The 26,769-nt window shown below is 39.9% G+C and overlaps 1 protein-coding gene across 8 annotated transcripts in view; it reads left to right on the top strand.

The window, feature by feature from the left end:
- The window catches only part of PLCE1 (phospholipase C epsilon 1), a 321,197-nt gene that overhangs the window by 176,301 nt on the left and 118,127 nt on the right, over positions 1-26,769 (top strand). For all 8 annotated transcript variants that reach the window (XM_072805985.1, XM_072805984.1, XM_072805983.1 and 5 more), the window contains one exon: positions 8,756-9,072. In XM_072805985.1, the coding sequence (XP_072662086.1) occupies positions 8,756-9,072 (317 nt within the window). The remainder of the gene's footprint in view (positions 1-8,755; positions 9,073-26,769) is intronic.

Below are 26,769 nucleotides of genomic sequence, written 5' to 3'. Positions count from 1 at the left end.
CTAGTGATACGGAAGAGCTCGATTCTTGTCTCATGGAGTCGAAGAATGAATCTCCAGGACACAGGAGGAGTGAGTAAAGTGAGAAGTTTATTGAGCCAAGATACAGAGAAAACTCTCAAGTGAGGGTGGTCCCTACAGGGTTGCCACTAAGGGCTTGTAGTGGCAGTCTTTTATTGAGAAAAAATTATAAACATAACATTGACTACTAGAGAGTCATTAAAAATACTAGAAAGCTCATTTTAGAATTGGATAAATGAATACTGGAAAGTAAAGTTTTTTAAAATGTTAGAAAAAAGTATGTTTCCTCTGCTCTCTAATTTGGTAAATACTGTGTGTATTTGTAGAAAAAACCCAAACACATGAAATGTTGCAAGAGAAATATTAACAGATTATCTCTAGGTATGGGATTATTGATTATTTTAATTTTCCTCTTTATGCTTCTCTACATTTTTTATACTTTCACAGTGAGCTCATAGTTTTTGGAAATCTGAGTGCAGAAATTATTTTTTATTAATAAGAAGTGTCAGATTTTTTTTTCTTCTCTGAGTCTTTTCAGTCTGTTGTTTTATCAGAATGTGGCTTAATTTTCAATCTAGGCATATTGGGTTTTTTGTCTCTCTTTTTTTTTTAAGTACCAACTTAGAAATAATATGGTACATTGATTTTGTGAACTCATCTTTTTCATTGTAGTATTGAGGACAAGCCAGACACATTTGTTGCAAGATTGATTAGTTACTCTGAAAACCAATAACAGATAATGAGAGAGAATCACCAATTACCTAACCTTTCTCTGAACCCATTTACTTCCCTGTTAAAAAGCAATTTCTTTTTAAAAAAGCAATTTTTAATTCTGCCTGAGATTAGTGTCTAAACCACCTCTAAGTCTTTTATAAAAAAAAAATCAACATCCTTCCTCTCCTGTCTTATTTTATAATTGGAATTGTACCACTCAAAGTCCATTAAATGTGCAGTTGATAAATCTAATGCTTAGCTTAAAAAAATAAACAGGCTGTCTACAAAATTAATCTAATCCAAAAAATGGGTAGATATGATAGAAATTTTTCTACTTTCTTCCCTAATTTTAATTTGAAGAAACTTTTCAAAAACAATATTGTGATATTTATTAGGAAAAAATCTAAACAGCACAGATGTTAAACCAGCTTTTATCCATGAGAAGATTGAAATTTTGTTCTCTGGAAGAATTTTTCAGATATCATTTTGATACATTTTTCTAAACACTGTCATATGTACAGTAGAAAAAAAGTTAAAACAAAATGTGCAATCTATAAACACTATTAGTGTGGTGTGTACTGGACAGATACGCAAATACATACCTACATTTGTAAAATTATTTTTCCTCCAACAGCATCATATTTTGTTGTTCCCAATGTGGTGGAGTTTTTTTACCTAAATTTATCATGAAAAAAATGTCAGTGTCCGTACATATAAGTTTACCTCACTTTGTATTTTTGCAAGAATTTCTGTTGGATAAAATCCTAGAAGTGGAATTGCTAAAACAAGAGGTGCACTATGTAAATTTTGGTTTGCCCTTCCCAGGAAGCTTATGCCCATTTTACCAACACTCACAGAGAATGAAAGTAAAAAGTCATGTTTCAGAAGCAGGTTCTCCCAAAGCTTTACCTCGGTTCAAAAACAAACACATCAACAAATGCTAAATTACCATCAAAATATAACACAAGTACTATGCTCAATTTTTCACTGAAGTCAGATTCCTGTAAGGTATAATCCTGCCATGAAACAATAAAAATTGAACTGAGTAAATTGAAGATTTTAGTGGCTTTATTAAGCAACTGATTTGTAAATCAGACAGCACCCCATCTAGCAAGTAGAATTGTATTAAAGGGAAGGTTTTAATAGGGAGATGAGTGAGGCAAGAGGTTATTTGTAAAAGAAAAGATGGATTGTTTCAGGCCAGATCGTCTTCCCTTGGGGAAAATGGTAGGGGGTCTTATTAGGATTGGATTACCTCATCTTTGGGGGGGAAGAGACTCAGCAAGAAATCAAGGGACTCCATCTTCCCTGCAAAAGATCCCTCAAATGAGGATAACAAAGGGCCAACCTTTGGAATCAGAGCTGAATTTTCATTCCATCTCTGTCTCAATTGCAGAGTGTCTTTAGACAAATTTCTGAACATCTCTGACTCCTGTTTTGCCATCTATAGAATAAGGATAATCACAGTTGCCTTAAAACAGTGTTCTTTGTAGGAATGAAATGGGTTTCTTGGTGCAAAGAGCTAATAAATGAGGAGGAAGAGGTAGGTGAGTAGCTGTTGTTCAGAAGCTAGAAAAGGATTAGGGTATTAGCCAAGGGTATCCTGGATAATAAAGTTTTTAAAACTTTTGCAAAAACCCCTAATGAAATTGCTAACATGGTATAGTTAATACATACCATGTAACACTACACCTTCTTCCCCCACCCCCCCATTTCTGTCCTCCCCACCTTGCATTATATTGTTTATCTGTCTCCTTTCTTAGAATGTTGTGTATGAACAGTGATCTTTTCATGTCCACTAAATCCCAACATCAGTGTAGCCTGAAACAAAGTCCAACACATAATAGGCACTCAATAAATGAATCGATGAGTGAATGAATGAATGAATGAATGAATGATGCATGGAGTTTCTACATAAGCCTTTCTTAAACCAATTCAGATGTACTGGCAGCTAATGAGGCTGGCCTTGGGATACAGATCACACCCAAGGTAACTCAGGCTTGGCTTGGGGTGATGGAGAGTACTGGGCCAAGAGCCAGAATCTTCAGATTTCCGCTCAGCCTTTGCCAGTTTCAGGGCTGACCACTCACAAACTGTATTCTTGGGCAAATCACATAGCAACTTAACTCAAGCTTTGTAAAAAACAACATTAGCAATGCTTGCCTGTCCAGACATCCTCATGTTATGCAAGAAATTATGTGACATTCCTTGGTAAACTCTAGGTTTTCTTGGGCGGCACAGGAAGAAAGACCAAATGCTTTTAGTTTTGATTGGGACCAAAAAGCAAAAAGAGAAATAAATGGGAAGTGGCAGGTTATGCTGGGCTTGAGCCCAAGCCCAAGGCGCTTCCGTGGGCTTGGACCCAAACTTGCATTTCTGAGCAAGTGCTAACCCTGAGGGAGGGGCTGGGTTTCTTGAGGAAGAAGTTCCCCAGTGGCTGTACACCAGGTCATTGGGTGGGCAGTTATCAAGGAAAAGTGCTCATCAAGTTGAGAGGCTTTTCTGGATATATCTGGACTGCACAATATGTGGACAACCCCTGGAAATAGCAGCTTATCATCAAAATTGGGCGCTTTCTGATTACCAGAAAGGAAGCCAGGAATGAAGGCCTCTGGGAATGGCAGGGGTAGATACCACTCAAAGGAAGCCCTAGGAGGCTGGATCCAACTGGAGACCCTAAAGTCTAGGGTGATGTATTTTTACGTAGATGTTTTGATCCTCCCACTACCCACATGGTTTTGTCATGAGCCACACCTGTTCTCTAGTGCCTTCTGGAAAATACAGCTTCATTCCTCATTTTCTACAGTGATCCTCTGTCTCTTCTAAGATACACTGCAGCCTGTAAGGAATAACCTGCGGTTTTCTAAATAAGCCAATGTGCCTCTCACCCACTGACCTTTTACACAGAGTTCCAACAACAGGGCAGTCTAAACTTCCTTGGATACTAAGTAACCTCACAAACACCATAAGCCCTATTCCCCCACTGACAATCACTGAGTGTGATGATAAAAGTCCTGAAGGGACTGGAATTTCCATGTAAATGATATATAGACAGCTGAGGACAGGTTGAGGACAGCTACTGTCTGCTGTGATAGTACAGTCCCCTTGTGGGAATTATTAAAGGCTCTGAGAAGTCCTGCAGTTAAAATTGGGAGGGGAGGAACCAGAGTCTTGTTTAAATTTGTTTAACCCAGTAGATCTCTAAATTATTAACCAAGGAACCATGTTCTGCAGAAATTTAGTATAATACTCTTTGGGAAATACTGTTTTAAAGCATGGGAATGTCCTTTTGAAGTTATAAGAAGGAAAGGAAAGAGCACCTTTAAGTGTGGTTATGGTGGTGGACATGATGGTTTTACCCTTCAGGGTCAAATCCTTTACCTTTGGAGTTTGAAGAGTTTATTTTATCAGATCATTCCAAGCACAAGAAGTTGATTTATACTATCACTCCAGTTGCCTCTAAAAACCAGAATGTCAGTGTGGCATTCTGTTGTTCCATGAGGCCATATGCTGAGTGATCAGGAACATAAGTCCTAAAGTCCAATAGACCCTGATTCAAACCCCAGCTCCCAGCTTACTTCCATGTGACTTCTTGTGAGCCTCATATAATAATACTCTATACCTCTTGAATTAATCCTTATAAAATACTTAGTTCAGGAAGCTAATATTTGAGCAGAGAATCAGAACTTACATATACTGTGTCTCATGGTAAATACTTCCAGGGTGTGACCTTGCCTAGAGATATAGCCCTCTTCTACTGTAGAATAGCTGTTTAACTGAAGAACATAGAGTTGGGAGCAAACATTGACTGTGATTGAGGTGGGTAATTGTATCACCATAAATTTTCTACTAACTTTTTCACAAGAGAAGAACTGCAGCTTCTAACGGGGTTTTATGAATTTTGTTCCACGACTAATGAGGAAATGCCAGGGGGTCATATTGCTACTAGGTCTCTTATCCATCGTAGAGTTGTCCATCCTGCAGAAAGGAGGGTGTGACAGTGATGTAGAGCTGGGGCCGTGCAGCATGAGAAGGGGAAGAAGGAGATTATGAGGAGCATTAAGCAAGAACGATAGAAAATGGACGTTTTTAAAGTGTGGAACTTGGGGATCCCTGAGTGGCTCAGCAGTTTAGCGCCTGCCTTTGGCCCAGGGTGTGATCCTGGAGTCCCGGGATCGAGTCCCATGAGTCCCATGTCAGGCTCCCTGCATGAAGCCTGCTTCTCTCTCTCTCTCTCTCTCTCTCTCTCTCTCTCTCTTTTTCTCTGTGTGTCTGTCATGAATAAATAAATACAATCTTTAAAAAAAAAAAAAAGTGTGGAACTTATGGGACAGAAAATTATGCCCCAAGATTTTTGGGATGTTCATTATAGTGCATGATATAAAACCCCTGAGTACCTCTGCTTTAAGGAAACCCACGGGAAAGGTCTACATTATGTTTCAAGGTTTCTAACATCAGATTTGTGTTTCCTTTGAGTGCCCTGTCATGCTTATCCTGAGACACATGGGGCTGTGGTATTTATTAAGGTTACAATGACCAGATTTCTTTTTACTTCTTTCATTCGATTTTTGAAGGTCTCCTTTATTGCTGCTTCTCACCAGTCATTAGACTCTTTATTCATTGTAACAGCATGTGAGTCTTATTTCAAGATATATTGCAGTTTATAATATATTATCTTATGTTATTTATATATTTTATTAAATTATCTCTTCTCTTACATATTAGATAAGCAATTTCACAAGATTTAGAACTTACTTTCATTTCCATCAGAGAGTGCTGTATTTTGAAATAATGTTTCTGAGTTGGTTATTTCTGGGAAGACTTCCCATATAGGGCTAATTCCACTATACATAAATTATCAGTATCCAGAAGCTACAGTCTGCCTGTCATCAAACCACATTCTGAGTCAATTTTCAGGAAATCCAGTACTTTCTAACCTATTCAGAAAGTTAAAGAGTAAGGCCACATAGATTTAAGCCATGTAGATTTGAGCCATGTAGATGTAGATTTGAGCACTTGCCATATTTTAATTATTTTCAAATAAAAGCTTAGAGAGAACCAATATGACTTGGTAGTCCTTGCTTTCCACTGTTTGATCCAAAAAAATGGATAAAATGGTTACAATAAATCATTGTGCTCTTTACTCACTTGTTCACCTTTTAGAATCAAAGAGAAACAATAATTTGGATACTACAGTTTTTATACAGAAGACAAAACAGGAAGCTCTGACTGGAATATATTTAAAATAGGATCAGGTTTGTATCAGTGGAGAGAAGTATTATTCAAACTTTACAGTTTGCTTCTTATAATTTTTGTTAGATTGTCACTGAGAGCATTTCTGAAAAAGGGGAACAACTCAATTAAACAGCAAATATCACCAAGAAATTTTCTTGAACTATACTTCAGAGGTGATGGGTGGGCTCCATGGGAGAGGATAGGGTGAGGGAAGAATGTCAGAGCTCAGACTATCAACAGAGATGCCCTGTCAACAGGGTGGTCTAAGAGCTAAGAGCTCCCAGGTTCTGTTTTTCTCTCCCACATTGTTACTGGTTTCTTAATTTGGGCAGATTGGATGGCCTAGTTTTTGGATCAGAAGATATGGTCACCATACTTCTAGAGGAATGTAGACTACCCTCCACAGAGGGAACACAGTAAAAGGAAGGCTAAAGAAGATTTGGAGTTTAAGAGAGAAGGGAAGTTTCATGGGCTTGTTTTTAAGGGTAAGGGTAACCAAACACTTGGGTAGGCAAAGAAAAGTCCACAGAGAGAAGGACTGATGGGTAGATAACCATTGAGGCAAGTTGAATAGGCTTAATCACAAACCTAGGTGGGCATTGGAGAGGAGACACACACCTTTCTCAGAGCAGGAGGAGAAAATGAAAAACATAGAGGCATCTAAACTAATGGAAGGAGTCCCTGACACCTGGCAGTTATCATAGTGTAGTAAACATGTGGTAAGCATTAAACACGGTAGCTACATTTGTGGTGAGCACAGCATCATGTTTAAACTTGCCAAATCACTGTCGTATGCCTGAAACTAACATGATGTTGTATGTCAACTACACTCAAATAAAGACAATTTTAAAAAAAGAAATGATTAAACAAATGTAAGGAAAACAAAGATAGGTTTGGGAGTGTGAAAAGAATAGAAAGGCTACACCGCCAAAATAAAGAAGACAGTGAGTTATTGAGGAAAATAAACAAATAAATTCATGTAAGCCTGAAGCTGCCCTGAGGGCCAGCTGAAGTGAGATAACACAAATTAGCAAGGATCCCATCATTGAGTAGCAGCAATGTCAGTGTCATCTTACAGCAGCCCAGAAGTCAAGGACGAATGGTTGAGTTTAGGACTGAAGATTGGAAAGTACATGTTGTAGAAGTTCAGGGAGACTTGGGAGGGCATCCTGGCTGCTGTGGGTGCCATGTTAAAATGCTGACCATGCATCCAAACCAAGACCAAGGGAATGGAAGTCTACCAAGGACAGAGAAGGTTTAGGAGAAGGGTCGAAGGGAAAAGGCAGTCAAATTCAAGGCCAAGAACTTCAGAGTTCAGTATTACAGAGACGGAGCATTTGGAGTGACGATTCCAAGGTTGTCTGCAGTAGAGATTTAAAAAAGAGTCAAGGATGCTGAGATCTGAACGTCGATGAAGTCTTCCTTATGAACTGTGCTGTTGTTCAGTGTCCAAGACAGGTGACAGTCGGCAGTGAGGAATGCCACACCATCAAAAGGGTTTTATTCTGCAAAAGGGTCTGAGAATGTTTTAAGAAATTAAGAATGTAAGAAAGATTCTGGGGAAGTAGAATGTGGTCACCTCATGAAGCACTATGAAGGGGGGCTGGCCAAAGAGGGACTGCTGGGAAGGAAAAGGTGGGAACTGGACAAGGAATGGAAGCAGCTTGGCCCTCAGGGCAGCATCTCCTGAAGGGCTCCAAGCAGCGCTAGTCCCACAGAGTGGCCCAGTAGGTGTGCTATAAAGTGGGCTCTGGGGAACACTGGATTAAGTAACGTAAATGGATTTCTTTACTGCAAGACCCCTTCGAGCCTTAAACAATGTACCTATGTGCCTTGTGTGTTTCCAGAAGGAGGATTTATGACATACGTGACATTTCCCCAGTTTAGCCACAAAACTGATCATACTTTGGAAAATTTTGTTGTAGGGCTCATCAGAGATTTTCAAAGCTTTTTGAACAGATGGATGGATGGTTAAGCAGATGAATGAATGGATGGCTTGTGGGTAGGAAATGAGACAGATCAGGGAAGTGGTCAAAATAATGTGAATCTATGCCAAGCAAATAATTTGGAGCCTATGAATGCATTTGGTACTTCTGTCTAGTGCACTTGCTGTGCTCTCTCCCTCACAGCCTCCCTACTGCCATTTCCTACTGGAGTAGGAAATAAGATTTATTTGTTTAGACACATCTCCTTATTACCTGTTCCTCCCTTACTTTCATAGGTGGTTCTGTCCCTGCAAACCCCAAATGGTTCTCAGCAGAATCAGTCTTTGAGGGTGGAATGTCAGCAGGTAGATCATGAAGTTTTGGACCTTGTGTACATTGGGTTCCAGGGATCTCCTGATGTTTACACACTATGTGCACATGTGTCCACATACATCCTCCACCCACAGCCTTCTTTCCTCTTCCATCTCAGTTGCTGTACCCACACCCACCTTCATTTCTCTTCACTCTGATGCTTAGCATTGGAGGATGAGGAAACAAATGGTACATTTGACTTCTCTACTGCTCTGCAAAGTGTCATAGTGAACTGGTTAGAGCATGGTGTGTGAGATCAATTCTCCTTCTGAAAATGGGGAACTGAGCCTTTCCCCACCCCCCAGGGGGCAGGAGCATACAGGCAGGACAGTTATCTGAAGGGTCTCCAAAACAAGAAGGGTAGTAGAGAACTATTCACCAAGCAAAAACTTGGTTAAGAAACCTGTAAGATTTGAAATGGTTCTCAAGTAAATATCTGTTGTGGGGATATCAACCTTGGTGTCACCACAACTTTTGTTGCTTTATTTTAGAACGCCAGCCAGGCACCTCCATGGCCAATTCCAGTGCCCTCCCTTCAAGTTCCGCTGGAATCAGCAAGGAGCTGATTGACCTGCAGCCTCTCATTCAGTTCCCAGAGGAAGTCGCCAGCATCCTGATGGAGCAGGAACAGAACATTTACCGAAGGGTCTTACCAGTTGACTATCTTTACTTCTTGACCCGGGACTTGAGCACTCCAGAATGCCAGACACCCCTGCCCTGCCTCAAAGCATCCATCTCAGCTTCAATTCTTAGCTCCCAGAACGGAGAGCACAATGCCCTGGAAGATCTTGTGATGAGATTTAATGAGGTAAGAAGCCACTTGGAGATGTACTCGTAATCGAAACTCTAGTAAGTGATTTTTTAAATACGTTTCTCCTTTTAGGTTTGTGTGTTATCGGTGTCTCATCCACTGGTTGTTCTTGCCACTTTCATGATGGCTGCTTTCTTCCCAAGCAATGAGATAGACAACACATTGTTGTCACTTCACTCCAAACTGCACTAGGCCTAACCTTTCCTATCCTCACCTCTGTCCATGGGCCTTCTCCCTTTGGACCACCAGTCCCTGCTCTCTTCTCCCCTCCCCCTGTCAAAATATTCTCCCTGGAGTCATTTTCCAGTATTCTTCCAACTTGTTCCTACAGGTGCTTTTAAAACCAAATGTCTCAATTTTGAGTTCTGACAATGTGATCCCTGGCCATGGGATCTGTTTAACCTACCCCCTCTTCCACTGTCAGGGCTCCTCAGCAGAAATTTAAAAACCAGTGCACCTGGGCCAGAAGCATGGGGAGGAACGTGGGTTTGAGGGGCAATCAATTGCCCCATTCCTGTTCCCTGTATCCCATCAAGATCCTCAATCCCAGAAAGTTCCTCCAAGACCTTACCAGAAGCCAATGCTGGAGAGGAGAGCTGTGACCAGAGTCTGGGAAGGCACTTGAGAGGAAGGCACTATAAGAGGTCTAGGGGCTGGAGGAAAAGAGCCAATGGTTAGCATGGTGTGCCCCTGGAACAAGGATGAGGGACAGGAAAGAAAGGCAGGTCTCCATCCAGTACTGGGGTCAGGGGGTACTGCGTTCTTGCACTCAAAGAACACTTTCCACAGTATAACCCCACACCAAGAGTTTTCTGTTCTACATTTTATTTCTTAATTTAAGCCTATTTCTTAGGCTTAACACAAGATTTCCATCTGTGTTTGTTGGTTGGTTTAACTCCTCAAATATAATAGTTTCCAAGTTTCAATTCATCTAGTAAACTACAAGAATGCTGAGGTTGCTCCTGTTCTGTGTTCTGAATATCTCAGATGGATGGAGGGTCAATCCAGTTTGTTACTTAGACCCTTTCCAACTATGGCAGCTCACCCTGCAGCCTCCATAGCCTGCCGATCATGAGCACAATGGTGGTAGTAAATGTCAGTGACCTTGATAAGGCCCAATGGATCCAAAAAGTTTTAGAGGCTGAGCCCAAGCAGTTCTGTGTCCAGACATGCCCCAAACACCATTCCTCAAAGGAAGATCTGTTATCCATAGGAATCGCTGATACCATCTAGCATTGTCATGCTCATCATTTTACATGTACCATTTATTTGTTCTTCATAACCCTGGAAGACAGATACTCTCATTAAGCCCATCTTACCAATAAAGACACTAGGGCACGAGAAGATGAAGTCATTTGCCCAAAGTTACATAGATGATAGGTAGCAATAGTGATATTCAGACCTACATAGTCAGAACCCAGAGCCTGGGCTGCAAACTACTATACTTCTACCACTATCAGGCTCATGTGAAACGCTGGCATCTCATCCCACTCCAAACTGAGCAAGACAGATTCTCTGGGAGTCCACTTGAGAGCCTGTGAACCACACTACCCTTACATTGCTTTTTAAAATAAATCTGATTTTCTTGATTTTCCCTACTAATAAAAGCAGGATGGAAAATGGAAGTTCCAGAACATTGAGTGTTTTGTGGATTTTACCATATATTGTGTATTGCTTTAAACTTCCAGATCTACTCACTCTCACAGCCTTAGGACCTTACCCTTGTCCATTGTTGTGGTGATTTTAAATTCTACCTGAAATTTGCCTTGCTTGAACTTTTAAAATCTAATTTTAAATTAATTTTGCGGAAAGAAAATTTCAGTTTCTTCTATTCACTCCCATAACCTCAGGAATCAAAGATGAAGCAGTGATTTCACTAATTCAGAGTTAGTGATGATACAAAAGCACAGCTGAGTTGAGGTATGCTTTGGACTATCGCTGAAAATAGTTTAGCTAAGCAGCTTCAGAACATAAACAAGACTTCTGGGAAAACACTTAAACTACTTAAGAGAACAGTCTGTTTTCAAGTATTCTCAAGCATCTATTTTCATACAAATTATGGATACTGATTAAAAATCAGTTTTTTATAGTCACAGGCAGATCCAAGACGACCTCTAGTAGGTAACTCTGAGCTAGCTAAATACTAATTGCTTTATATACCTTAGTGCAGAAAGGCTGCATTACGTTAAAAGAGAATTCTTAAGATTTTTGTTTATTTAGAAGAGTCTTGCCTTCAAAGTAGTGTGGCTTTACTTTCTATAAAGAAAAGAGAAGAAAGGAATTAGCATTTATTTACTAAGTCTTCTGGACTGGCCATTTTCACATTTTTAAATCCTATTTAATCCTCATGATAGTTGTGTAAGGCTGTTACCATTATCCCTGATTCCCAGACAAAGGAAGTGAAACCTTAGTAACAAAACAGATAATGATAGTATTGGATTATAGTTCATAGAATAAGTATTCTTGAGTCCCATACTGATAAAAATAAATGAATAAATTCATCAGGGGGAGGGGAGGGGAAACTCTTAGTTATAAAAGAATCAAATTTAAATGTAGAGGTATGAAAGAAATAGGAAATCGCTTTTAGGACCACCAGCAATAAATTGTTACATACAAGAACCACTGATGAATGCTAATATTATTGGGCAAAAATATGATGAGAAACAAGATATGTGATTCAGAGCCACAAGGGGCACCTGGCTGACTCAGTTGGTAGAGCAATTAATTGTTGATCTCTGGGTCATGAGTTCAAGCCTCACATTGGATGTAGAGATTACTTAAGGAAACAAAAAAATAAATAAAAAGCCAAAGTATCTCTCCATAAAATATTTATTAATTACAAAAGGAAAAATAGAACAGTGGAAAAACCCAGTTGGCACCACCTTCAGTAAGTGCTCATGATTAACACAACCAGTAATAAGACATATTGACATGTTAACTCTTGCTGTGGCGCACTAAGAAGACCGTGACATCATCTCTATGATGTTCTTGACACAAAGAGAAAAGAAAAAGGCATAACCTAAATCTAATCATGGGGGAAAAAACCATCCAACAACCCCAGGTTGAGGGATATTCTACTCTTCAAGAGTATCAAGGTCATGAAAGGTACAGACTGAGAAAAACTACCAAAGACTAGAGGAGACAAAGAGACATGACAACAAAATGCAGTGGGGGATCCTACTGGATACAGGGCTAGAAAAAAAAGACATTAATGGGGCAACTGGTGAAATTCTCATAAGGCATATGGTTTATTTTGTATTAGAGGATCAATGTTAATTTCCTTGTCTTGACAATGGTACTATGGCTATGAAAGAGGCTAACATTAGGAGAAGCTGGGTGAACTGTATACAGGAACTCTACTATTTTTGCAACTTTTCTGTAAGTCTAAAATTACTTCAAAATAAAATGTAAAAAAAAAAAAAAAAATAACGGGATCCCTGGGTGGCGCAGCGGTTTGGCGCCTGCCTTTGGCCCAGGGTGCGATCCTGGAGACCCGGGATCGAATCCCACGTCAGGCTCCCGGTGCACGGAGCCTGCTTCTCCCTCTGCCTATGTCTCTGCCTCTCTCTCTCTCTCTCTCTCTCTCTCTCTCTCTGTGACTATCATAAATAAAAAATAAAATAAAAAATAAAAAAAAAAATACCAGTGCATCTCAGAGAGGTTAAGTCACTTGGTCAAAGTCACACAGTGGCCAAGTGAATGTCAGAATCCAGATATCTGTCTTCACAGTCTACTCTCTTCTAACACACTTCCTTGCCTCTCCTCTCTGCTTGTTAAATTACCCAAGTTTGTAGTAAAACCAGAATTGCTGATTGAGAATTTAATCAATCTTGAATCTCCTTTCTCTTTTCTCTCTTCCCACTTCCTTTCTAAGTCTCCTGTACATTCTATTCTTTTTCTTTTTTTCTTTATTTTTAAAGATTTTTATTTATTCACGAGAGACAGAGAGAGAGAGAGAGGCAGAGACACAGGCAGAGGGAGAAGCAGGCTCCACGCAGGGAGCCCGATGCAGGACTCGATTCCGGGTCTCCAAGATCATGCCCCAAGCTGAAGGCAGCGCTAAACCACTGAGCCACTGGGGCTGCCTGTCTATTCTTTTTCTATTCCTCTTTCTGTTTCTATTTTTATCTAATCTCCTTTATCATTCATTCATTCATTCATTCATTCATCATTTAAGACTTATTTATTGAGTACCTCCTATGCTATAACCTTCTCTTTTTTTTCACTGTGTCAAACATATTCGTTTAAGAAATTATCAGTATATGATAAAAAATCTACAACATTATAAGACCATACTTTGGTTCTGTCAAAATCGGATACACAAAATAAATGCACTTTCCTCAGTGGAAGGAAGATATATATATTGCTTGGAATGCTGGAGAATCTCAAAGACAAGATAGAGAATATTAGCTCCATGGCAGGAGTGCTAGTTGCTTAGGGGAGAGGTAAATGCATTTATTTATGCATTCAATTATTCAGTTAACATATTTTCAGCACTTCTCAGAAACAGGGCACCATGGTGGATAAGCACTGAGGAAAATGAGTAACAGTCTGCGGCTGCCAGAAGCTACCAGTCTTAAATTGTAGTCAGGCACAAATCACTACCAAAAAAGGCAGAAAGTCCGTGCAGTGTGAGTGGCACAGATGTGGGAGCTGAGGTGTCTAGGTGGGTGATCAGAGCCCTCTCTGCTCGGCTTTGGAGGTTGGGGCTGGACCTTGAGGTATGGCTGGGATAGAGGGGGGACATCACAGGAAAGGGAGAATATTCCAGACTAAGAAGACAGCCAGTTGATATTATGAGCAAGACTTATTGTGTAGGGAGGAAGCTTGCTCCTGATCATCAATAGAATATTATTCTGACCCAGAAGTTTCCCAGATTCTAACAACTCTTTACCCAATGACTTAACTGTAATGTGGGGAAAGGAAAGAAAACCCCTGATGCCTTTTGGGCAATGTTGCATAACATTTGTTCTTAGGAAAATATGGTTAAAATGCAATTCAAAGTACAATCATAAAAATAACTGAAGAAAATGGCTTACATTAAGGAGGGCCAGGAGATAAATCATTCAAAATCAGTTTAGATTCTGGGTTGGAAAGCAGTGTTTCTCTCCGTTCCCCATTCTGCACAACATCAGGACTGGTGCACATCAGAGTAACCTCTTCAAAACAGTCAACTCTTTATCCTTGCAACTAAATGGAAGATGCTGGGGGTCAGCCCTGAAGCCAGTGGTAGTCGGATAGCAGAGGTGGGGCTGGGGGGTGTATTTGGATAAACTCAGTCCTACTTTGCTTGATTTGGAAGGCAGGTCTTCCTGAACCCTTTTGATCTGGACGTCTCTCTTCATTCATACTCTTGATCTAATAAGTCTCCGAGAAACACCAGCGTTCTTTCTTTTTTCAGGTTGAGCAACCTTACATCCTGACCACCCACAAAGTCTCTTACTTTGACAGTCTCCAATCATCCTGGGGGGTTTTCCCCCTACTCTCTTCCAGTATCCAGCCTCTGCCTTTAGTGCAGATTCCTTTTGATCCTACAGGTTTTTTTGTTTTTCATTTCTTTTAGAATAAATTCCAGAGCCATTTATCTTTTCTAGAGGAGACAGAGAGGTGTGCTTTTGTAGATAACTTCCCTGAAGTGATTGCATACTTTAGCACATGAGCTAAGACATAACTAGAAGCTATTAAAGATTGAAAATCATCCTTACTTCCTTTGTTCTCATGCCTTTCTTCCCCCACCACCCCTGGGGATGGTGGTGGAACATGGCAGGTGGGTGGTGTTGTGGGATTGAATTTCTGAGTCACTGGTTCTCAAATCTTATGCCTCTTTAATATCTTTAATATGGCCTCTGCTTCTTGTCTTATTTCTTGTGCACCCATTGATGGCCTTGGAAGTTGGAACTCGCCGTGGGCTGCCTCTACAGCTGGGCCTCAGGACCTACCAAAAAAGTGAATTTTTGGCTCTATAACCACCACTGCCCACACCATTGCCAGATGATCTTTTGTGTAATAGATAGTTGATTTCGCTGACTGGAGACTGGTTTTCAGCTCAAAAGGCAATTAGCAGGTTCACTTTTCCCTGTGGTCTGAATAGTTTTTGCTCAGAGTAGTTTTTAGCAAGAGCATTCATCTGGGCTCCTCTTTTGGATCAGGTGGTCCAGGGGAAGGCCATGAGCCCATGAGCTCACAGTTGTTCCAAGCCCCCAGAATACCCTGGAGGGATTCCACTTAGCTCTTTGTCCCAGGTGACCTTTTCCTGGTAAACCTAAGCAGGCATCAACTTGCTTCTTTAGCCACACGAATGCAGGTAGCCCAAAGTGACACTAACTTCTTACTTGTTCCTTCTGTTGGGTAGGTTTCACTAGATTTCAGTTCAATGGCTTAAAGGCCATCCCCTCTATGAAGAATGCCAAGGTGCAGCTTAACTCTCTGGGAGAGAATCACAAGAATAAGTAAACCGTCTGGCCAGAGAACTGTTTTGGCCTGGGTCCTTTCAGCCAGAATCCTTTATATATTTCATAAGTGGTGATCAATTTGGCATTTTCCAACATCTAAAAGTATGTTCCATCATAGCCAAGGAGAGACCATTTCTGCACAGTAAGGAAAATGCATGACATATGATAATGGCAGGGAATAGGGTGGGGGAGTGTCCTCATGCCCAAATATATTCTTCATTTGAAATATTTTGGAAAAAAATACTGTTTTTTTTTTTTTTAAATCTGTATATTCAATCATGTTAGAAAAAATTCCTATCAAAGCTTTTCTCCCCTCCTTTTATGCAGACAGCCAAGTAAATCATCTGTTTAGGGCTGCTATACAAACTTCTTCCTCATATCTGAATACTCCTGGGGTGCATTGCTAATGAAGCACCCTCAGGGTAAGGGAAATTTCAGCTCACTGTGGAAAACCAGATTTCTCCTTGGGAAAGCACATCTTCCTAGGGGCACCTCTGAAAGTAGATACTACATTCATTCTCCAGAACATTTCAGCACACATTCCCGAGTTAACAGAAATTTTAGTCCAGAAATTTCTGGACCAAAAAATAGAGTAGGCAGTTAAACCACAAGGACTCAGCTGTGTAGGGCAGTATTCTAAGAGTAGTGTTATTAGTAGAGGCTAATCTGTCCTGGAGCTGATTGACAGCAAATTGTGATTGGCAGTTCTTGGCAATCAGCACTCACAGGACTCTACTCATTCACAGTAATGGTCAATGAACAACAGGGCTGGGAATGAAGAGCAGCATCACCGTGCATCATCATTCAGGCTGCAGCTCTAGGATAGGCCTGCCTGGGGTCTAATCCACCATTCCCAGCTGCAGAACCTCAAGCTAACTCTCTAATCCCTCATCTCTAGATGGGAATAATAAAAGTACCTACCTCATCTGGGTTATATGAATGTTCAGAGAGATAATGTGTGTTGTAAAGCATGAGGACCTAAGACACAAATGGTTCAATGTTGGTTACAAAACAAACAAACCTAAAACTAAAATAACGAGTAATAACGAATCCCATTTCTTTTATTATAATAACTGTTTTCCCCCCGCCCGCCGCCCCACACAATTTAACAGATGAGAAAACTAAAGCACAGAGAAGCTAATTAAATGACGTGTGAATTTGAACTAGGATTTGAATCCAGCTGATCTGGTTTCCGAAGCTAATGTTCTTGGATCGTCTACCTGGTGCTATTAAATCAAAAGCTAAGGAGCCTTTTTTCCTCAATTTAGTTCTCTTATATGAAAAAAAGCCATTTTCTTCATAGGAGGACTCAAAATATTCTTTATGATTTCAACATATATAATGAATTTAACCTCTTTGTTGAATTTAACCTTTTTGCTGACTTTAATACATGTGCTCACTTCCTGATATTGAAAATGTGGTATCTCCTTTGAATTCGAAGGCTGTGCTCCTTGACATGGAGAAGATAATCCTATCTTGAGGTGTCCAAGAATATTGTCCCAGAAGAACATTAGAATACTTTGTTATTTCCACAGGATCAAACAGAAGGGGGATTTTAGGTCTTTGGCTTTTAAAGACCTTGAGGTATCAGATGCCTGAGAATGTAGTATGCAAAAAATAAATCCAGGTTTTACTTTATTTCTTTATCTTCCTCTCTTCACCATACCATCTCTGTCATGTTTCTTTTTCATTCCCTACTTCTATATTGCATGAAACCTATACCCCAACAGGGATGGTTTTTGAAATTCAAAATCTTAGGTCCTATCTGTATGTACTTCCAAAAATAACAGGGGGGAGGGAGTCTGTGCACAGTGCGGGGACAGCAGGAGAAGGTGGTGGACAAGGGCTGCCACACACCATGCCTGTGCTTATTCTTTCTTTTTTCATTTTATTTAAATTCAATTATTAACATATAATGTATTATTAGTTTCAGAGGTAGAAGTCAGTGATTCATCAGTCTTCTATAACACCCAGTGTTCATTACATTACATGCCTTCTTTGATGTCCATCACTCAGTTACCCCATTCCCTCACCCTCCTCCCCTCCAGTGACCCTCAGTTTGTTTCCTGTGATTAGGAGTCTCTTATAGTTTGTCACCTCTCTGATTTCACCTTGTTTTATTTTTTCCTCTCTTCCCCTATGATCCTCTGTTCTGTCTCTTAAATTCCACATATGAGTGAGATCATATGGATAATTGTACTCATTCTTTAAATATCTAATGCAATTTCCTTGAACAGTGGTTTTTCACTGATCAGTCAAATAAAGGCAAGGAATTAGAATTATTTTCAAAATATGCACATGCCTGCAGCCTACCCCCCAGGAGTTTCTGACTCCATGGATATGTGGTGGGCTCAGGGATCTGTATTTTTCAAAAGCTCCACAAGATAATTCTGATGCCACCTATGGTTGAGAATCACTGCTCTAGACCATTAGCCCCACTGGAATTCAAAGAGAACAAAGCTGTGTCCCAAAGCAAATAGGACGACACTGATTCCTGTCTTTGGGGTCATCCATTACTGCAGCTAGTTGAGAATTGGCCAAAGTAAGTTTTAATAAATGCGGTGGCTTACTTGCTTGTCTTCTTTTTATTTTTCCTCTTCCTTATTTTTTTCTTTCTGCATTTTTTTTTTTTTTCATTCTTTGGTACTTATGCTGCAGTGGAGAACTTGGTTTGAAATCTTAAATATTTAAACTGTTTTGTTACTATGACCGGATATTTTCATTCTTAGTGTCCCTTCTTTTTTTTTTTTTTTTTAAGTTTCTTTTTTTTTAAAGATTCTATTCATTTATTCATGAGAGAGACAGAGAGAGAGGCAGAGACATAGCCTCTCGGAGAAACAGTCTTCTTCTCAAGGGGAGCCCTGTATGGGACTTGATCCTGGGACTCTGGGATCATGCCTGAACTGAAGGCAGACGTTCAACCACTGAGCCACCCAGGTGTCCCCTTAGTGACACTTCTTAAAGCTCCCATTATGTCTCTAGGATTTAACCAACCCAAAATGAGAACTTGCAGTTGACCATTGGAGGCCTCTTTTATTCTGTTTAAAGCAGGCATCAAGTCAGTACTTCAAGCTTGGGACCTGTAGAAATAAGAATAAAATCAATGGAAATTAACAGATGCACAAATAAGAATTTTAATGTATGTGAGAAGTATTTTTCTTGCTGTTGCTGTTAATTATTGTTATTATTATTATTATTACAAATAGTAAACATGACTCAGAGAGGCAGTGTCTATTCAAAGCACACTGTTCTTTGCCATCACATATATCACTTCAATGACACTGAAACTGTGGGGAAGACCAGGTAGGCTTTAATCAGAGACTAGGATTTTGAGCCTCTCTCCAGTTCTGCATTAAATGACCCTATTAGGACATTTAATTCAACTCTTTAAAAAACCATTCTCTCAGAGATCTTTACTGCAAATGTAGGAGCCAAAGAGGAATGTAATTATGCTTTGCCAAGAATCTACATTTGCGCAAGAGATTTAAACATTCATAAATCCAGTTGCCTTCTCTCTTTTTTTTTTTTTTTTTTTCAGTTGCCTTCTCAATGCCTCCCCTTGGCATTTTTCATTCAACAAGATTTTATTGAGTACCATCTTATATACTAGGTGCTGATTTGTGCCTGGGGGTTCAGCACAGAACAAGACACACAGAGCCATTGGCCTTACAAAGCTTCCATTCTAACAATGTCTAAAAGGCAGCTCAAATGTGATCAGAATAGAACTATAGTATTGACATCTCCACCCCTCCATTCATGTACCACCCGTTTTCTTCCTCATCTTAGCATCTACCCAAGTGCTCAGACTAACAACCTAGGACTCCTAGATTTTACTCTTTTTCCAAACCCTTAAAATCCAAACTATCAGCAAGTCCCATTTTCTTCACTGACAAATATATTTGAATTGGCCCACTCCTTAGTATTTCACCTGCTCCCACTGGCCACCATTGCACTCACCTTCAGTACTACTTTTATGCTTGCATACCCTGTAATTCATTTTCCACCCAGCACCCAGAGTGATCTTTTATAAACATAAAGCAGATAAGGTCACCCCCTGCTGAAAATCCCCCAATGGCTTCCCTTTGCATTTGGAATAAAATCCAAAATGCCAAGACCATGCATGATTATGACCATCTACGTCACCCTAACTTTACACCAGCCACCCCTCTCTCTGACTCCGTTCCAACCACGTTGACCTTTAGTCTGTTCTTGGACATACAGAGTTAGTCTTCTCCACATGTCCTTTGCACTTGCTGTTCTCTCTGCCTAAGACCTTCTTACCCTGGTCATACCCAACTTCTGTCTTCTCTTAGTCATGTCTCACCTTGAAAGTCAGGAAAACTATTGACTCATTTGCTTTTCATCCTTAGAAACTTTTAAAACTTGTTCACTGCTATATGTCTAGTTCTTTGCAAAGTGCCAGTTATATAATAGATGCTCAATAAATAAGGACTTATGAATGCATAATGCTAGTTGATGTTAACAGTTGTTGAAATAAGTGCTATTGGAAATACAAAGAAAAGCAAGACATAGCCCTTTTGTTCAAGGAATTTATAATCTAGTTCAAAGCATATAAGACCTAAAATATGGAATAAATATATACCAAAAAAAGGCAATGTAAAGCATCAGCAATCATGTGAGAGATCATGGTGAGAGGACTGTCATGGGGTAGTGGAAAGAGTATGATTCTATTCCTAACATCTGGATTTGAGTCCGGGTCTACAACTTATTTACTATAGAACTCTGGGCAAGTAAGTGACATAAACTAATTTCAGCTTCATATTTCTTACCTGTAAAATGGGATAATTTTATCTTTACATGGTTGTTGGGACATTTAAGGAAGATAATAGAATAGCATAGAATAGATACTCAATAGTAACTAGTTTGATTCCATGATGCATGAGAAGCAAGGTCTGTGTTTGCCATGAGAGGAAGGGAGAGAGCACCAGGCACATTGCCCTTAAGGATGACCAAAGGCTTCAGAACCTTAGTGGTTGGGAAGGCTTTTGCCAGACACAACTATGAACATTATCATTGATGAGGTTTCAGAGGTTATGATATATACCCCTGTCATCCACCAAATGTAGAAATCTCTCCATTGTAAATTCTTACCTAGTTTTTGCTAAAAACTTTCAAAGACAGGGTTCACTTCATTTTAATGAGCCTGTTATGTTGATGGAATTCAATTTGTTTTAAAATTCTTCCTTAAATCAAACTGAAATCTGCCTCCTTATAAATTCCACCTGTCGTTCCCGGGGGAATAATAGAAATTGTCTTCCTTTGTTTGGTTCTCTTGAGGCTGGACATTCCCCATATTGTCAAAACATAGCATTTTTCAATATCCCTCTTAAAAATGAAGCTCCCTAGTCTGTTCTGAACACCTCCCTTCTTGCACTTGGGTCATTATCCTGCTCTGAATGCCTGCTAATTTGATTACTTTTTTTCTATAAGCTGTGTTTAATTATTAGCCCCCCTTCGACTTTGAGCATGCAAATGGCTAAGTTCATCTTTTCTTTGTGCAAAGATTTTTTTGTTTGTTGTTTTCTTTCATGGATATAATCCTTTATATTTAAGTCTACTAAATTTTATCTTTTGGGGGCATTAAGGCCTGTCAAAAAGTTTTTTACTATTAATTCAGTTATTTATTGAGTTAGCTAACCACTTCCAATTTTTTTTCATACTCAGGCTTGTTACATAAAAATGTCAAACCAAATAAGGATTAATAGGAAGCCCAATGGTACATCATTAGAGTGCTCATCAGGTTGGCCTTACACCATTAATCCCCTCTTTGCAGAGTGTTTTTAAGCTAGGTATGAATTTCCTTAGCTCTGCAATCATCCAACAGAGGTTTCTCATTTTGTCTCTTCTTATAACTTGAGATACTCCATGAAATAACTTCCTAAAACCAAGACACATCCTTGATATGTAAGTCAAATTTTCCTTTCAAGAGGAAAGAAAAGAGTGGTTAATTTGGCAGTTAGCCAATTGAAGATGTCTTAACTTTTTTCCCAGTTATTTAGGTGGTAGTGATGGTGATGATGATGGTAGTGATGATGATGATGGTGGTGATTGTGATGATGGAGATGATTGTGATGGTAATCATGGTGATCATGGTGATGACGACAGAGAAATTAATTTGCTGCTGCGAATTCTTACACTGGGCACTCTGCCAAATACTTTACATACATACATTACATTTGGCTTTCATACAATCCTGATAGATGGAAATCACTGCTTTATTTTACAAATAAGAAAATTGAGATTCAGAAAAGTTACATAAATTGCCCAATATGACATTACTGGGAAGTGACTAAGCCCTGATGAAACTCGGGCTTTTATGAACCCCAAAGCCCAAACTCTTTGTTATATTGCTTTATATATAGAACTGCACATCTAATTGCACAATAAACATTTGTCATGAGATACCATGAATAAAGAAATGGGGCAATAAAATGCCGGTTTGTTTGAGGGATCTGGGGGGTAACTAAGTAAGACCAGCATTGCATTTCCCACAGTGAGTTATATGGTATGTCAATATGCATTCTGGGGGATCCCTGGGTGGCACAGCGGTTTGGCGCCTGCCTTTGGCCCAGGGCGCGATCCTGGAGACTCGGGATCGAGTCCCACATCGGGCTCCCGGTGCATGGAGCCTGCTTCTCCCTCTGCCTGTGTCTCTGCCTCTCTCTCTTTCTCTCTCTGTGAATATCATAAATAAATAAAAATTAAAAAAAAAATATGCATTCTGTGGAAAAATGGTCTAACATATATGCTACATGGTGGGCAAACAATGATAATGAAGGTAGGATTTTTTTTGTCATTGCAGGACTTCTCAGGTCATTTATTATGCTAATGTTTATTGAGACTCTCTCAGAATGCAGTATTTGACAAACATACTTGAATACTGAGTATCTGGTACCTATTATAGAACATGCTTTGGGAAATCCTGTCATGTAGGGGAGATAGGTGGGTCTGTCATACAGGGGAGGAAGTAGGTCTGGACCTTAATGCCTCAGCCTCCCAAAAGCAGCTTAGCCACAGATCCCTCAAAAGCTGGAGAAGGAGCAGGAAAGGAAGTACACATGTGAAATATTTAAGTTACATGACAGTTGAAATACATTCTAGTATTCCCTCTTCCCTTCCTCCCTAGGATGAGGGTTCTGGGTTAGTTAGGGCTGGACAGTTCCACAGTGGACCAAGTGAATGAATGGCAAAGAGGTGGATGGCAGGGAGGATCTTTCAAATGAGAGAACTAGCTTAATCAAACATATTCTGGGCAGGCTCATCCATGATACCAGGAAGAGAGAGCCATCAGGAAGAGTTGCTGTAAACAACAAGGGATGATGACGAGAGCCCTGGTATAGGATACTGGTGAGCAAAAAAGGAGAAAATGGCTCCCAGTTGTTTAGAAAAAGAAACCTACTAGTATAGTGACAAGTTGGGTAGGAAGGCTGAATGCAGGGAAAGGTCAAGACTGACTTTAAGCTTCCTGGGCAGGGCATTGGAAGACGTGAGGCACCTGTGACACCATCTGAACAGTAACAAAGTCCATCTAGGATGGTCAAGTGCACATGCTCTGATTCACACATACAAGGTTTCAGATCCTAACCCTGTTACTTATTAGCACAATGGATTTGGCCAAATTATTTTGCTTCTCTGCGACTATTTCCTCACTGATAAAAGGGAGCTAAGGGTAGTTTCCTGATGGGTTGTTGTAAAAGTTAAGATAATTACTCCTCAGCTCAGGATAGTGCCTAGCACAATTATAGGTACTCAACAAATGTTACTTGTTATTTCTATTATTGCTACTGTTATCACCATTATTATATCATCATCTTATAAGGCTATACTTGCTTTGAGGCATGAAGGTCTTAGGATAAGAGTAAAGTAAGGTTTTTAAGAGTGTGGAAGGTAGGAACCTAGAGCTCATATACTAGGAGATTGAAGCTGCAGATACAATTTGAGAATAATCCCTATAGAAGGATGGCTGCGCCATGAGAATTCATCTGTTTTCTAAGACCTCAGGTGTGAGAGAGATCACAGATTGTAAGGATCCAGTTTTGGTAACACCCACCATTGTGGCAGGTAAAAGGATCCAAGGAGAAGGAGAATGTGGGCTTCACGTGAAAATCAGGCAGCATGAGTAATGAGGACAAGGGGGAAGAATCTCAAAGATGAGTATCACGTTCTGAGCCAGGGAAGTTCAGAAGTGCATTATAGAGGCCGCAATGGTGAGCAGATCAGAGAATGACATGGCCTTACTAACCTATCCCCTAAACTGGGCCACACCCCAATGTAGTGCAGGGCCAGATTTGCAGAAGGATTTCTACGGACCAGAGCAGAGAGGAAACTAAAAATGCCGTGCAACAGCAGTGGAAGCCTGAACTGTTGTCACGATGGGAGACTTCGAAGATGTCAGAATAGGTACTTTTCAGTATTTGAAGAGTTACCACAAAGATGAAGTTGACTTATTCTTTGTGATGTTAGCAGGCAGAACTAAGTCTAGTCATTTTACCTCAGCTTTAGAGCAGGCTGCCTCTGAGGCAGTGAATCTCTTATAACTGGAGAAATTTCATACAGAGTCTGGCTGATGGGCTGCAAAGCTGGGAAGAAACTCTTGGTTTGGGTTGGAAGGTTGACCTAGATCAAATCATGGCACAAAGGGCAAATCCATTCTACCACCTGTTTTTATATGGCTTGTAAGCTCAGAATTGTTTTTACATTTTTAAAAATGATTTTTAAAAATTAAAGGAAGAATAATATTTTGTGAAATAATATTAGGCGAAAATGTATGCAATTCAAATTTTAGGGTCCCTAAATAAAATGTTATTGGAACACAGCCATACTCATTAGTTTACATATTGTCTGTGGCTGCTTTGGCACTGTAATGGCAAGGCTGAGTATTGCAGCAAGATTGAATGGCTCACAAAGCCTAAAATATTTATCATCAGGCCCTTTACAGGACAAGCTTGCCAAAAGGTTTGAGATCATCTAGTGGCCTCTTTTCAACTGGAGATTCTGTGAGAGAGGAAAGTTTTTGCCTTAAATTTGGGTGGGAGGCCAGGGGTCACTTCGAGACCCCTGCAGGGGTGAAAAACCTGGGTACAATGGTGAGAAAATGTAGATATTGGATTGGGAATACTTATTTGAAAAGTCTGACAGAACACAAAGGTAAAACCTGGCTGATGGCTCATCAGACCAGCACAGAACAGGGAAAGTATTTGTCGGGTGATAGGAAGATGTATATTCGTTTGTGTCAGAAGCGAGACATAAAAACTTTTCCTGTGCTTGATGAACCTACCGGTATTCTTAGTATCTGCTTTATTTTACGGCACAGTTAAATATATCTGTTGTCATATCTCTCAGCAAGAGGGGATTTTCTAAATGTTCTTGTTTATAAATGTGCAGAAATTTTTTGCACAGAGAGTCATGCTTTTGTTGGCCAAAGAAAGTGAACACTTGCTGATTTTCTGGCAATCCTAACAAAAATACTGAAGTGTATTTATACTCTGGGGGCCAGAATGAATTTCAAAATGACACTGCTCAGATTCATAATCAGCCCAGTTTTCCTCTTCTGCCTCCACTGAGTTTAACAACTTTGTCAAATCCCTTCCTCTGAAATCCACTTCTGCAAGTGAGTTGAAACTAATTCTCTCTCCTGCAGAATAAACATAAGGCGGGCTTCCCTGCTAGGCTCTCAAAAGCTTGGTCCCCCACCAACGGATGAGATAAGCAGGCTAAATCTATGGAAAGTGTAGTATGAAACTATCTTTTTTTTTAAAGTACATTTTTTTATTGCTTCTTACGGTGTGATTTCCTTATTAACATCTTGTAACAGTTATCAAAATGTTTACTTCACACTACTTTGAGGCATAATGTCATTTCAGTAGCATTTCAAGCCAGACACAGGGACTTAGTTTCTGTTCCTATTCCAAATAAGGCAAGATACATATTATGTAGCCCAATGTAAATTAACTGTTACCTATGCCTGTGAGGGATATTCTGCTAATAAAAACCCACGCAGGACTAAATATCCTACTTTGGCTAACAAGGTTGCATCCATTCCCAGGGGAATTGTGTGACTATGAACAAAAGCTATATTCATCCATTTGATTTTCCCATGTGTTCCTTGTCCCTTAACACTACTAAGAGATAGGTGTGTGCTCTTCATTCTTTAGGAGCTCTTTATTGCCAAGCAAAAAGAGTGCAGACATTTTAGCCACATGCAAGGGGCTCTACAACCTACCTGTCCAGTTTTCTTGTCCATTGATCTCTGCATGCCCCTTTCACATTTGTCAGCCTCAGTGAGTTACTGTTGTACTCCCTAGGAAGTAATGGAGACACTGCACAATTCCAGAGGTCACCATTCACATTCTGCACAAAGTAGCAGCTTGGCTGAGACCACTGGCTGTGAGACTTGAATTGGAATCCCCGTTGTACCTCTATACCTTATACCTCAGACTCCTCTGTAAAATGGTGCTAATGACACCCACCTAACAAATAGGGTTATTTCAAGAATTAAAAGAGATAATTTGGGGGGAATACATTTGCCACAGTGATTGACCCAGACTTAAGAATTCTATAAGTAGTTACTTATATATGATGATGAAAACTAATAACTCTGGATTACTTTTAGAACAGGTAAGGAAATTTTCCTTGCTTCCAATTCTATAACATTTTAAGATCACTACTTACAAGCTCTCAAAAAGTTTGGGGAAATGATTCCCATATTCAACAGTTTAGCACACCTCAGCGGGCTCTTGAATAGATACAGGTGCTGATATTAGGGTTAGTTCCACTGTCTATCTGGATTCATAGAACAGAGAAACTGCATCTAAAGTAAAGTTTTCTAACATTTTCAACTCATATCTTCTTTCAAACTGTTAAAAAAAAAAAAGACCTGTCATATCTACATTTAATGTGATTTTGGAATTTCCAAATCTAATTAGTAGCGTGAATAAAACCATTTCTAATACTGAATATACATTTTTCAAACATTACATGTTCTCCTCTCCCCTACCTGCGCTGCCCCTGTCCTGGCCAGGACTGTCCTCACCCACCTCCCCAAGGTGAGAATCACAGTCAAAGAGAAAGAATAGTGGACTAGTCCAGTTCCACTAGGGCTCTTCTATTTCTTGTGCTTTGTGATTTAAGGACTAAATGTCCCAATTCTGGAGATCCAACTTCTCCTAACAGGAAAGGGACACAATGAGAGATGATGGGAACAGAAGTTTGGGCCTGAGAA

Source organism: Canis lupus, chromosome 29 (assembly GCF_048164855.1).
Source record: "Canis lupus baileyi chromosome 29, mCanLup2.hap1, whole genome shotgun sequence".
NCBI lineage: Eukaryota > Metazoa > Chordata > Mammalia > Carnivora > Canidae > Canis > Canis lupus.
Note: the sequence above shows the minus strand (reverse complement) of the source record. Positions and strands in the feature narration are given on the sequence as shown.